This window comes from Danio rerio, chromosome 15 (genome assembly GCF_049306965.1).
Source record: "Danio rerio strain Tuebingen ecotype United States chromosome 15, GRCz12tu, whole genome shotgun sequence".
Lineage (NCBI taxonomy): Eukaryota > Metazoa > Chordata > Actinopteri > Cypriniformes > Danionidae > Danio > Danio rerio.
This window is the reverse complement of record NC_133190.1, coordinates 46,796,902-46,810,194: the sequence shown is the minus strand read 5'-3', so window position 1 is coordinate 46,810,194 and position 13,293 is coordinate 46,796,902. Positions and strand designations below refer to the sequence as shown.

Below are 13,293 nucleotides of genomic sequence, written 5' to 3'. Positions count from 1 at the left end.
CTTTTTTATTTTTATTTTTTTGATCAAACAGGGGTGTACAAAAAAGGAGTTATACATAAAACAGTATACAATGGAATTAACAACAAAAATTAATCGTGCACATTAAGTATTTTTTCCAGTAGTTGAGATGTCTTAATAGCTTTGGTATTTGTATAGCAGTGAGGGAATCATGAAAAAGTTTTAAATCAATGAAAAATAGTTTACAATTCGGTACAGTCAGCATACATTTTGTTTTGTGGATGTGATACTTTCCAAATAAAATAAGAATTTTAGTTATTTTGTCCATTTCCTGTAATTCAGAGTTGCAATCCGTAAATAAAACCATTTGCTCAGTTATACTGATAAATTTATAAAACACTTCAAAAAGTAGTAAATCTGAAAAATAAATGAAGAATTGTTTCCGGGAACCATTACTTTTCTTATTTTGAAACCATGTTGTTATGTCAAGGATCGGTACGATAGTTTTTTAATTATGTTAGTCAAATTCATATATTTTTAACAAACATTAGTAACAGGAGATGTAATTGCACTAATATTATGTGACTTGAATGAATAACTGCAATAAAAGATTAAAGATCAATACATGAAAGATTAACAAATAATTCAATAAAGAAAAAAACAAAATAAAATAATAATCTAAAACATTAGCTAGAAGAGCCTCCGCTGTGTAATACATATGCTGAAATAGCTGGCGGTTCATTCCGCTGTGCTGACCCCTGATGAATAAAGAGATTAATTGCCAGACCAAATGCAAATAATGAGATATATATATATATATATATATATATATATATATATATATATATATATATATATATATATATATATATATATATATATGAGAATTTTTTATTAATTTCTAGACAGTCTTGGTATTTTTTAGCTTTGCTTTTAAACTGTCTTTGGTCAATTGTTTTGGGTATCCTTTTTAGAAGCTTCTCACAATAGTTTGCAGGAATTTTAGCCCATTCCTCCTGACAGAATTGGTGTAACTTTGAATATAAGTATATAACAGCTTTGGATATAAGTATCCTGCTATAAATGTATAAGTCACGTTGAACCCATGAATTAAAGATAATTCTAGTTTTGTTTTTAGGTCAAAAATTCAGATTTTGATGAGATCGTTTGTCTTTTGTAAGGCAAATCCCCAGGTAGCTACTTCACACAATCTTTAACAGGTATGTTTTGTAAAAGCGATTGCTGTGTATCATAGAGGCAAAAATAAAATCACACTTTGTAATATTTTAATAAGCCAGAGGCTTCAGAAAAAGATTGAATAACACAAAAGGCTTAAAGAAATTTGAGCTTGATCTTTAAGAAATAAAGTGGTATCGTCTGCAAGTTGAGAAATTTTTAATTTTTTGTCCAAAAGTGAGACCTTTCAAATTTAGATTTTGTAAGTTAAGAGATAACAGTTCAAGGGCTAAAGAAAAAGAAATGGGGAAATGAGGCAGCCTTTGGTGCACACCTCTATCCCAACTAAAACGTTTAGTGGTTTGCAGATTGACCAAAACCGAAGAGTTAATGTCATCATAAAGTATTTTCATCACATTAAAAAAGTTATTCCCAAAACCATAAGCTCTGAGAGAATTACATAACAAAATAATGCTCTAATGAATCAAATGCTTTATAAAGGTCTAAAAACAAAAGAATAGATTCTGAGTCAATGTTATCTGAGTAGTCAAAAAGATCGAGTGCTAGTCTTATATTAGAGCTAATATGTCTATTATTTTCGAAAGGTTTTTTATTATTTTTTTTTTAATGAAAATACAAAATCCAAATACAACAAAATGGGATTCAACTTTACAAATTGTGTATCAAATATGGAAGGCTCAACACAAAATAATATACAGAAATACAAAAACTGTAAGTTACAAAAAACATTCGAGCTAAAATAAAATCAAGAGTGAAAAGAAAACATCAAAAGAAATCAATACAACATAGCGCTATTGCAAGTTATACGATACAAATAAAGTAAACATTTTTAAGGCAATTTTTGTTTTAATTTTAGCCAGGGCATCTGAAAATATTTTTTATAAAAGTATTTTTATAAATACAATAAGCAATAGGTGTTTTGAAATATCTGCATTTATGAATAAATATTTGGCTAATACAATGATCATATTCATCAAATCGTGCAAAACAGAGCAATATTTAGTAATTCCATATATAGTACATCTTGTAATGTAAAAGTCAATCCACATTCTTTATTATCAACCAGTCTTGTACTTTTTTCTAAAATGATTGAACGGCGCTGCAAGTAAAAAATGTGTGTTCTGTGTCTTTAATTAAGAGTTTACATAAATGGCATGGTGATATTTCTACATTAAATTTCAGGTGTAAAAATCTATTAGAAGGATATATATGATTTAATATTTTCAATTGTACTTCTTTTGCCTTCAGGAGAATTGGAAATTTAAGATATGTCATTCTAAAATGTTTAACAGTATTTTTATCCACTGAATGAAATAACTTATTTATATATAATACTTAATTACTATAATTTTATATAAATACTTAATAGGGGAAGCAAGATTGGATAATCATTTGTCTTAAATGTTTATTAGTGCAAAGTTTATAATCAAATTCAATCTCAACAATATATAATAAGGGAAGGACTGGAGTAATTTTCGAATAGGATGGGTAGCTTTTCATTAACATTTTTATACCTGATTGCATTAGTTTCCTAAAGGTTTCTTTTTTATTGAATACAAGAATAACAACATCACTGCATTGAAGAAAAATACATTAACAAAAAGAGAGAAGAGAGAAGGCGGGGGGGGGGGGGGGGGGGGGGGGGGGGATAAAAAATTACAAAGCCTCAATCATTGAGAAAAAAGATTATCATAAGCTTTAAGAAACTTATATTCTTATTATTACTAATAAGCTTAAGAGATTCAATATTGTTCAACAAGGAAAGTATTAAATATAGGTATGTAGGTTTTTATGAACTTATTTTGGTGTATAAAGATTTTACAGTGTAACACAAAAAAATTTACAATAAGATCGAGAGCATAATTCTTAATTCTTATTGTAACAACCTCTTTGAGGATATTAAATGGTCGTATGTCTGGTCGCTCCCCCAGAATTTTTTTTAACAAATAAAATTAAAGAAATATCTTTTAAAATTATTTACAGGTTTTATCCCGTTAAACAATTTTTACAAAAATGTAAAAATGACATTGGCATCTCTTGCTCTTTCTGTGAAACCTCTTCTGAATCTGTTGCTCACTTGTTTCGGGAGTGTCCCTCTGTTAAATCTTTTTGGTCTAATGTAAACTCTCTAATTATCCAAAAGGTTTGTGGAGATTTTTCTTTAAGCTATAGACATATTATTTTGTGGTTTTATATTAAAGGAAAAGAATTCCTTAATTCAACTTTTTGCATAAACCACATTTTATTTATTGGAAAGTTTTTTATACACAAATGCAAATATACTCATTGTAAGCCTATTTTTTTTTTTTTTTTTAAACGAGAACTAGCTCTTTATTTAAAAAAAAACCCATCACAGACTCTCACAATAAGAAAGCTATTAAAACTTATAAAATATGTGCTTTATTTAATATCCTGCAATAATTTGTTTAATCTTTGTCATGTGCCCTTAATTATTATTATTATTTCTCTCTCTCTCTCTCTCTCTCTCTCTCTCTCTCTCTCTCTCTCTCTCTCTCTCGTTGTCTTTATTTTGATTTACCTATATTATATTTGTTCTAAATTTGTTACATTCCACTTTTTCAAAAAGTAATATTTCTATTGATTGTACCATACTTTCAGTTTTGTATCTGTATTTGTTGTAAAGTACTGTTATTATTGCAAAAAAAAAAAAAAAAAAAAAGCATGATGTTTCTTAAAGGTTTTTCATAAAGGTTTCCTAAAGGTTTTTCATACATATATATATATACATATATATACATATATATACATACATATATATACATACATATATACATTCCATATATACATACATACACACACTAGATATCGCATAGGGACCCTGAGCATGCGTCAATAGCGCCGCCACATTGGTACAGTGCTCCCAGTACAAATGTCATTCAACCGCACTAGTCAAGTCAGTGTTATTACGTGAAGATGCGGGACTTTAGCGAGCAAAACAGAAAACAAAGCACAAAGGCAGAACATTCCATAGGTAATAAAAAGTTTTTTCTGTTTTTGTATGTTCTGAACTTTTGTGCTAATCAGGTAACGTTATTGATGAAAACAGTGACTTACTGCATTCACCATAAGGCAAAGCAGCTCCAACTCGCTCCCGCTCCGTCAGTATGAGAAGTGAAAGCAGGAGAGGAGCTGTGTTTCAGGACATGATTAGATCAAATTTAACAGGGAGGGTGGATAGTACATTTCTGTACACACAAACACAAGCTTTTTGTCAGGAATGTGATGTAAAATTATAATTTTCGTAATTAGAAAAAAAAAATTACATACAACATCCAGGAAAACTCCCGATCATAGATATATGTGTATATCTCTGGCTTTGGATGGCCACAGTCCTCCACTGTACCTTGGTCCTGCATTCATTTCAAAGGAGCGCTACCCTGTAGCAAGATGGCGGCGCTATTGACGCATTCCGTCCAATAGACAACAATAGGCCAGGCGACATCTAATGTATATATCTATGAAGGTTTTTAACGGGTTTTTGGGGCGGAACTGACGTGCCAGTGTGGAGACGGAAGACACGTGACACGATTGGGAGTGCTGTCATGTGATGGTTTCTGCGTTTGCAGCAAATCTCTTCACAGCCAAGAGGCAAACACAACCTCAAAAACGCTCCTGAGACGAATAAAAAACCCAAATTCAGGATACTGAACCCGCTGGGCGGCCATCATGGGGTGCTGTTTCAGCAGCGACAGCGAGACGACGGATCCGGTAACTCAAAACACTAATAATGCAGCTTAATGTAGCGTCTGTAGTCCTGCAACAACATTTACTAACGACACACTTTCAATACAGTTGTGTGTTTGTGATTCAAGAACAGCTCAATACTGAGTGCTTGTCAAAACTACAACAAACTTAATCCACTAACGCTACTTTATTTATGTATATTTGATCATTAACGTGTGTTTGTAATGAACTGAAGCTGGTGTTTCGGTGGAGTTAGTCTTAAATTGGGAGTTTTGTGTTGGATGTGGGTCTAATGTGTCAGATCTGACATGTGCTAATGCTAATGTTTGGGGAAATGTAGTGTTAGGGTTTCCACAATGATGGAAAAGTTAAATATATTAGTGCATTTTAGGCCTGGGAGTTTTTATAACAGTTGTACGAAAATATGGGGAGTATTTATGATTTTATTGAGTGAAAAAGAAAAAAAATTAAGCCAATCGTGAAAAGGTTTATTAAATTAAAATGTGCAAATTTTGTTGGATTTACACTAAAAGTTAGTTTTATGCTGTCCAATGCTGAAAAATAACTTAAAATACCAATAATAATGCAGCTTAATGTAGTGTCTGTAGTCCTGCAACAACATTTACTTACGACACACTTTTAATACAGTTGTGTGTTTGTGATTCAAGAACAGCTCAATACTGAGTGTTTGTCAAAACTACAACAAACTTAATCCACTAACGCTACTTTATTTATGTATATTATATCATAAGCGTGTGTTTGTAATGAACTGAAGCTGGTGTTTCGGTGGAAATAGTCTTAAATTGAGAGTTTTGTGTTGGATTTGGATCTAATGTGTCAGATCTGACATGTGCTAATGCTAATGTTTGGGGAAATGTAGTGTTAGGGTTTCCACAATGATGGAATAGTTAAATATATTAGTGCAGTAATTCTCAAACTTTTTTCATCAAGTACCACCTCAGAAAAGATTGTTCCTCCAAGTACCACCATAATGACCGGTATTGAAATACAGTAGCGTAGTAGGCCCAGTAAAACAGCTGCAGCTCTGCACAGTTTAATAACGTGGTAAAATAACTACTACTATTAAGGATATTTATTATTATAAGCCACTTTAAACATTATAAATAGTAACATTAAGACTGTACTCTGCTTATATGTAAACAAACAAACAAAAAAATTAATGTTAACGTTTAAATTAATGTGCTTTTAAAGGTTTAATAAAAATGGTAGGTTACTGTCCTTAAATAGAAAAAAACTGCTGTACTTAAATGTAAAGTCCTATTTATCAAAACCTGGAAATGTTGCTTGGACCTCATAAATAGGCTATATGTCATCATATTCATATTCAAACCATTTTTGATAAATTTTGAAATATATGTTGCTTGTACGTGACATGTAGGATTCCTCTGCGTACCATTAGAAGGAAGCCTGCGTACCGCTAGTGGTACACGTACCACAGTTTGAGAACCACTGTATTAGTGGATTTTAGGCCTGGGAGTTTTTATAATAGTTGTACGAAAATATGAGGAGTATTTCTGATTTTAGTGAGCTAAAAAAAAAAAATTAATTAAGCCAATCGTGAAAAGGTTTTTAAATTAAAATGTGCAAATTTTGTTGGATTTACACTAAAAGTTAGTTTTATGCTGTCCAATGCTGAAAAATAACTTAAAATACCAATAATAATGCAGCTTAATGTAGCGTCTGTAGTTCTGCAACAACATTTACTTACGACACACTTTTAATACAGTTTAATGCAGTTATGATTTTAGTTGGTTTTAAATAATAAACTGAAGCCAAACGTGAAAATGTTTTAAATTAAAATGTCTAAATATTGTAGGGTTTGCACTAAAAGTTGGTGTTATGCTGTCCAGTACAGACAAATACCCAAAACACTAATAATGCAGCTTAATGTAGCGTCTGTAGTCCTGCAACAACATTTACTTACGACACATTTTTAATACAGTTGTGTGTTTATGATTCAAGAACAGCTCAATGCTGAGTGTTTGTCAAAACTGCGTCAAAATTATTCCAGTTACGCTACTTTTTTTATGTATATTTGATCATCAACGTGTGTTTTTTTAATGAACTAAAGCTGGTGTTTCTGTGGGATTTGTCGTAAATTGTGTTGGATTTGGATCTAATGTGTCAGATCTGACATGTCCTAATGTTAATGTTTGGGGATATGTAGTATTAAGGGTTTTCTCAATGATGGAAAAGTTGAATGTATTAGTGGATTTTCAGGTCTGGGAGTATTTATAACAGTTGTACGAAAGTATGAGGAGTATTTATGATTTATTTTTATATTGGGATATCGCCCACTCTTTTTTTCTATTTTTATTTAATTTAATTATTTTTCCTGGTCATTGCGCCTTTGCTGTGTACTGTGTAAATGCAGACAATCGGATACGAGTCCCTTTTAATTAATGATGTAAGCAGGTCATCAAAAAAATCAGATACAGTCACAAAATCGCAATTGACCATCAAGATCTGCAGCGTGAATGCAGCCTGTTAGCTTACATGAAAATAAAGTGGTCTTTCTGGGTGTTTGAACAGGATGTGTTGATGTTTTGGTCCTGCAGGATGGAGATGAGGTGAAGCCACTGATTCCTGACCCAAACCAAGAAAGAAAACCCACTAATGGCTCAGAGCGAAATGCAGACAATCTGCCGTCCAACCGCACAGACGAACAAGCCCTGCTCACGGTCATCCTGCAGCGGACGGCACTGTACGACACGCTGCTTTACTTTGACTACTTTTCTCTGGCTAACGAGTCCTCGATTATCCTTTAGTTTGGTCCCACTTTATATGGATTTCATTTCTTTAGATTACAACAAATGTTTCTTTGAATTTTAACTTGATTTTCTTTCAATTATTAGTCACTTTCTTTTGTAACTAGCTTTTTCTTTTGGTAGATTATAACTCGCTTTTATTTATTATGACTCAATTTTCTTTAGATTATTATTCAATTTTATTTTGATTATAACTCTTTTTATTGGAAGATTATTATTTACTTTCTTTTATAACTCACTTTTCTTTAGATTATAGCTCAAATTTCTTTACAATAATTCACTTTCCTGTAATTCTGGTGTGGTTTTGCTCTTTGTTAGGAACATTATTGATGTGTCTGCAGTGGATTCTCAGGGCATGGAGCAGCATGAATACATGGATAGAGCCAGACAGTACAGGTGGGTTACAGCTCTGAAGCTTTATTATTAGTATTAAAGGTGCAGTAGGTGAATTGCCACAATGCTAACTGCTTAATATCTTTGAAACACAGTCCTCCCCCTGGCGTCCAAAGCCACTCCTCCTGAAACACGAACGCTCACCTTAATGATAACAGAAGACAATCCACTAGATCAGAAGTGTCCAAACTCTGTCCTGGAGGGCCGGTGTCCTGCATAGTTTAGTTCCAACTTCCTTCAACACACACTTTCTAGTTTTTCTAGTAAGAGCTTGATTAGCTGGTTCAGGTGTGTCTAATTAGGGTTGGAACTAAACTTTGCAGGACACCGGCCCTCCAGGACCGAGTTTGGACACCCCTGCACTATATCATGTCATTCACTAGTTATAAAACTTCATAGTACTTTATAATACTACAGTTCTGAACTGTTATTTTTAGCAAGTTTTCAGTTGTGTAGCAAGCAGAACTTGTCATAATTGAAAATATTTTATGCATGCAAGGATTGGATTGCTGGTCTCACTCTCTCATGCGATTTGTCCTAAAGCCACTACTGTATGCTTAGTGGTTGGCCGGCGGGGTGCAGGAATTACACTTATTACCAAGCCATACTTGCATGCTATTTCAGAGTGAACATTCAGAGTAGAGGTAAACAATATAGGGAAAAACTGAACCAATGTGAATATTAAACCAACTTCAGCTCAGTAAAGCAGGCTAGGTGGAATAGCGCTATTTACTTCTGTTAAAAAATCTACATTATCGATGCTGTAAAAGGGCCATATGAAACTGAAAATACTCAGATCAATCTTTCACCAGGAGATTTCAGTGGCTGAACAACAATTCTGTGCATATAGCCCATTTAAAACATCTGCATCAGCTCTGCGTGACTAAAAGAGTTTTAAAACAGAACAATACCTGTGTAAAAGAAACACTTCAGCTATGGTGTTATCCTTCCTAGCGTGCAAAAGTAACTCTAATATTGATTCAGGATTTTTTTTTTTAAGCTTTTGATTCAGCATTTGTTTTTACCGCTGTCTGTCTTGTGTGCACATAAACGCGCACCGCACGTAACAACAAACGGCAGATCTGCGTGAACAGATGTACAAATCTACATTTGATGACACCGTTTGGGCTACTTATCAGAATAATAGAAATTGTCGGCCTGACAAATTTTAATTGGATGAACATTTTTTTTGTTTTATGCTTTACCCAGATTATGAGAATACATAAATACATTTAGATCATGTACTTTAATCAGTACTATTGGAATGTGAAGAGACTTTCAACCAGCATGTTTCTGAACACAATCACCTACTGCACCTTTAAATGTTTTTTTTTATTAATATTAATAACATTACCATTTTATAATTTAATTTTAAATGAAATTTCATTGACACTCAAGCAGTAGTGCATGCTTCTAACAATACCAACATCATGGATTTATTTTTCGCCAAAAACGTTATGCTAGAAAAGATCAAATGTTAGCCTTTAACGCGTTGTAAAAATGTCTAAAAACCTGATAGAATAAATCACATTAAGAAAAAAACAATCAAAAACATTGCAGATCTGACATTCTGAGAAATTTGCAATTTTCTAAGAATTTTTCGATAGCATTTCTTACAGTTCTTTGGGATCCAATTGTCCTAAAATGTTATATAAGATTGAGTTCTCAATGCAGTGTGTGTTTTTGAGCTGAATAATATGTTTGTGTGTTTGTGTGTGTTTCAGCACTAAGCTGGAGGTGTTGAGCAGGACGCTGTCTCAGAAAAAGCCTGTTCCTCTGCCGTCACTGACCAGCCAACCGCACCAGGTGCTCGCCGCTGACCTGGTCCCACACGCAGACGTCCAGCAGGTCAGACTCGCAGCATTGCACACTTCATTAAACCTAGCGAAAAACAGGGAACTCCAACAACACTTGTAATAAAAGGAGAAAAATGTATGAAATAATGTAAATGCCAGTGTGTTTAAGCTTAAAAGCCTTCCTCAGGGCACAGAAACACATCGCATACAAACATAAATATGCATCTCTGTCCACATCAATTCAACACATAATCAAACAATACAAATAGGGCGTTTAGAGGTCATTTCTGGTTACTAATGTCAAAATTTACCGAAATTGAATGGTCTATTCTGGGAAAATTATGTCACATCCGTGCCTGTGTGAACACTTTTTTTTTTTTAATGAATTTACCAGTAAATTCATTCGGGAAATTTTCTGGATATTTACCGGTATCACTAGGAACACACGGAATCTGCGTGCGCAGAATTCAGCAGATTTTCTGCAGATTTTTAGCCCATCATTAATTCTGTTTATTTATTTAAGTAAATGTGTAAATCTAAATTTATTCAGTCTTTTAATTAATTACAGTAATATTATTGATTAATATGGAAATGTTCATCTGATTTATGTACAACACAGTTTGTACAGTAATATTTTCTGTCTTTTAGTAGAGATATTATATAAGAAAATTGCTTTGTTTACCAAATGAAGTGGATCTAATTGGATTTGCATTTTAAACATTAAATAAAAGTTAAAAAGGTATTAGTTTTTATTACATTTAATAAGGTTTTAGTTATGATACTCCCAAAATAATTCCGCAGAAATCCGCAGACTTTTACCAAAATTCTCCGCAGAAGAAGCAGAAAACGTCTGCAGATTCCGTCTGGCCCTGCGTATCACTGTGTGAAAAGAGCTTATACATTAGCAGTCTCTGCTGCTCCTTCCTTTAATAACAGACGGCTGGCGAATCCCACGTTGCAGCTTAGGTTATTGTATCAATCATCAGAAAAATGACAGGAACAAACACCGCACACAGTTAGCTATACTGTGGTGTTGTTGTGAAAATGAACTTCAACCCTTTAGTCCCCACAGCCACCTATCTGGACACCTCTCAGTAATCGTCATCTTCTTGTCATCATCAATCCCATGGTCCCTCGCACTCCGCTTGTGTCTAAAGGGAAAGGCGCGTTCATGTTTTACCGGATCTGATAGTTCATATTTTTGGTATTGTTGTGTGTCAACGTCGATGCGAACAACCAAATCGAGTCGAATCTTTTAATAAAAAAATCAATATTTTTAAACAAGGTGCCCTTTTAGATTTAACCCTCAAGGCTGATTTATACTTCTGCGTCAAACGTCGGCGTATGCTACGGCGCTGACACATAGCCCTTCGCCGTGGCCATCGCCGTCACTGACGTGCACCTCTCAAAAAATGTAACTACACGTCGCAACGACTTGTAGCGTAAGCTCTGTGATTGGTCGGCTTGGTAGCGCTGACGAGTCTGGGCGGAACCGAGAGCCGCGCGAATGGCACGAGCGATTGTTTACAAGTGTGGAGTCCCGTGAAGGAGCTCCGGATGGAAAGTTTTGTGTTGTGTTTACCTCATAGTCAAAGTTGTTGCACGTCCGCCGGTTCCTGCCTCAAAATGAGCGAGTTTGAGCCACTTGTACACCCCGGAAGTGTTCAGGAAAAGCAAAAAAGCAGAGAAGAAACTCGACACAGAGGAACATTAACACCTCACTGCCCACTAGCGTTTCGGAAGTGTTAATACAGACCAACAGAGACAGCGCGCAGAAGTATAAATGCACAGCCACGCGCGTTGCCTGCGCCGTGGGTTACGCCAGTCACTTGACGCAGAAGTATAAACCAGGCTTCAGCTGGATGTTCTCATTCAGTTAGAGCTGTGTTACACACTGCATGGAGGGTCATTTTCAAAAATGCACAATAGGAGCTCTTTAAAAGTCATTATAATGGAAGTCAACGGGAAAAAAAACAGCCCCCAACTAACGAAAGGGGAGTCAATTTGCGTATAGTGTATTGAGTTTTGAAAAATTCAAAGCTTTTTCCCAAAATGTGTGTCAAAATAAGATTCATTACCAAAAATCATACCATTTGCTGAAATACATAGAAAGTTGTAGGCCTTAATATCACCCCAGAATGGATGAAAACGTCCCCAACAGCACACAAGGGTTAACAATAGTGTATATCAGTAATTAAAAATAAAAAAATAAGCCTGTGCTGTTTTTCTCTTTCACATCAGCTCATTTATTGGCTCTATCACTAAATACGATGCATGCTTTGTTTAATTTCTAACATTTCTGTCCTCCTCAGGTCTCGAAGATCGCTGCGTACGCCTATAGCGCCATCTCACAAATCAAAGTAGATGCCAAGGAAGAGCTCGTGGTGCAGTTTGCTATACCATGATCCATATAAAACGGACCCCTTTCCGCCCAAATCCTGTTTCTGTCTCTTCTTCTCACCCTTTCACTTTCCTTCCGAACGTCTGGAGATGCAGAGGCCCCTGCGTTTGTTCCTCTGAATGTCCTGCAGATTAATATAATTCACCCCGGGCAGAGCTGCTTAAGTAAATCCCACAATCTCAGAGATATTCGGTGGTGTTTTCAGGCGTGTTTGTGCATTAATCAAACTCAAATGCAACATAAGCTGGCCTCTTGTGTCGGGCTGCAACTGTTGCTTTGTTTTCCTTCTGTTGGCTTTCGAATGTCCTGATTGGTTGTTAAACCGAGTAGCGCATCCAGTCCTCTTCTACTTGAACTACTCGTGGATTGATTGGGATATACCTGGGTCATCTTAACTCACCGCTTTGTTTCCTGCACGTTGTTTATTGGTTCTGCTGTAGGATTTTGGATCCACTGGGGTTTAGATCAGTGTTTCTCAACCACATTCCTGGAGGACCACCAGCACTGCATATTTTGGATGTCTCCTTTGTCTGTCACTCCTATTGCTGGTCTTTTAGTGTAATGAGCTGATGATCTGCATCGTGTTTGGTTAAGCAGACATGGAAAATGTGCAGAGCTGGTGGCCCTCCAGAAACGTGGTTGAGAAACACTGGCTTAGAGTTCATCTTTCAGTCCAACAATGCGCTGTGGTTGTAGATTGGGTTGCGGATTATTCAGTTTACATATTACACACGTATATAATGATGCAGAAAACTCTATTTTTATTTTTAAGTCTTTATTTGGGTTTGTTTTGTGTGAACGATCTGCTTGATGTTCAGTCGTACGTATTTTTGACTGGTTTGGATTCGAGTCTGCTTGATATTCAGAGATTTGGGATTTCTTTGCAGTTTACATGTTGATAATTCATGTTTTTTTGTCGATCAGCATTTTTAATACAAGTTTATTTCCGACATGGGATAAAATTAAAAGCTTTTGCACATTTTTATCTCCTATTCTAGCTTTTTCCTGTAATTGTAAATCAGTGTTTGGTATTAAGAGTTAACATCATGCAATT

General features: G+C 34.8%; 2 protein-coding genes across 2 annotated transcripts in view; both read left to right on the top strand.

Moving 5' to 3' along the window:
• The window catches only part of nlrc3l (NLR family, CARD domain containing 3-like), a 480,833-nt gene that overhangs the window by 378,289 nt on the left and 89,251 nt on the right, over positions 1 to 13,293 (top strand). The gene's annotated exons all lie outside the window — the stretch shown is intronic.
• lamtor1 (late endosomal/lysosomal adaptor, MAPK and MTOR activator 1) lies at positions 4,660 to 12,274 on the top strand. Its single transcript, NM_001282140.1, is given in 5 exon segments — positions 4,660 to 4,884; positions 7,440 to 7,585; positions 7,968 to 8,045; positions 9,767 to 9,890; positions 12,151 to 12,274. Coding segments are annotated over 5 exon segments (483 nt in total). The 5' UTR covers positions 4,660 to 4,842; the 3' UTR covers positions 12,244 to 12,274.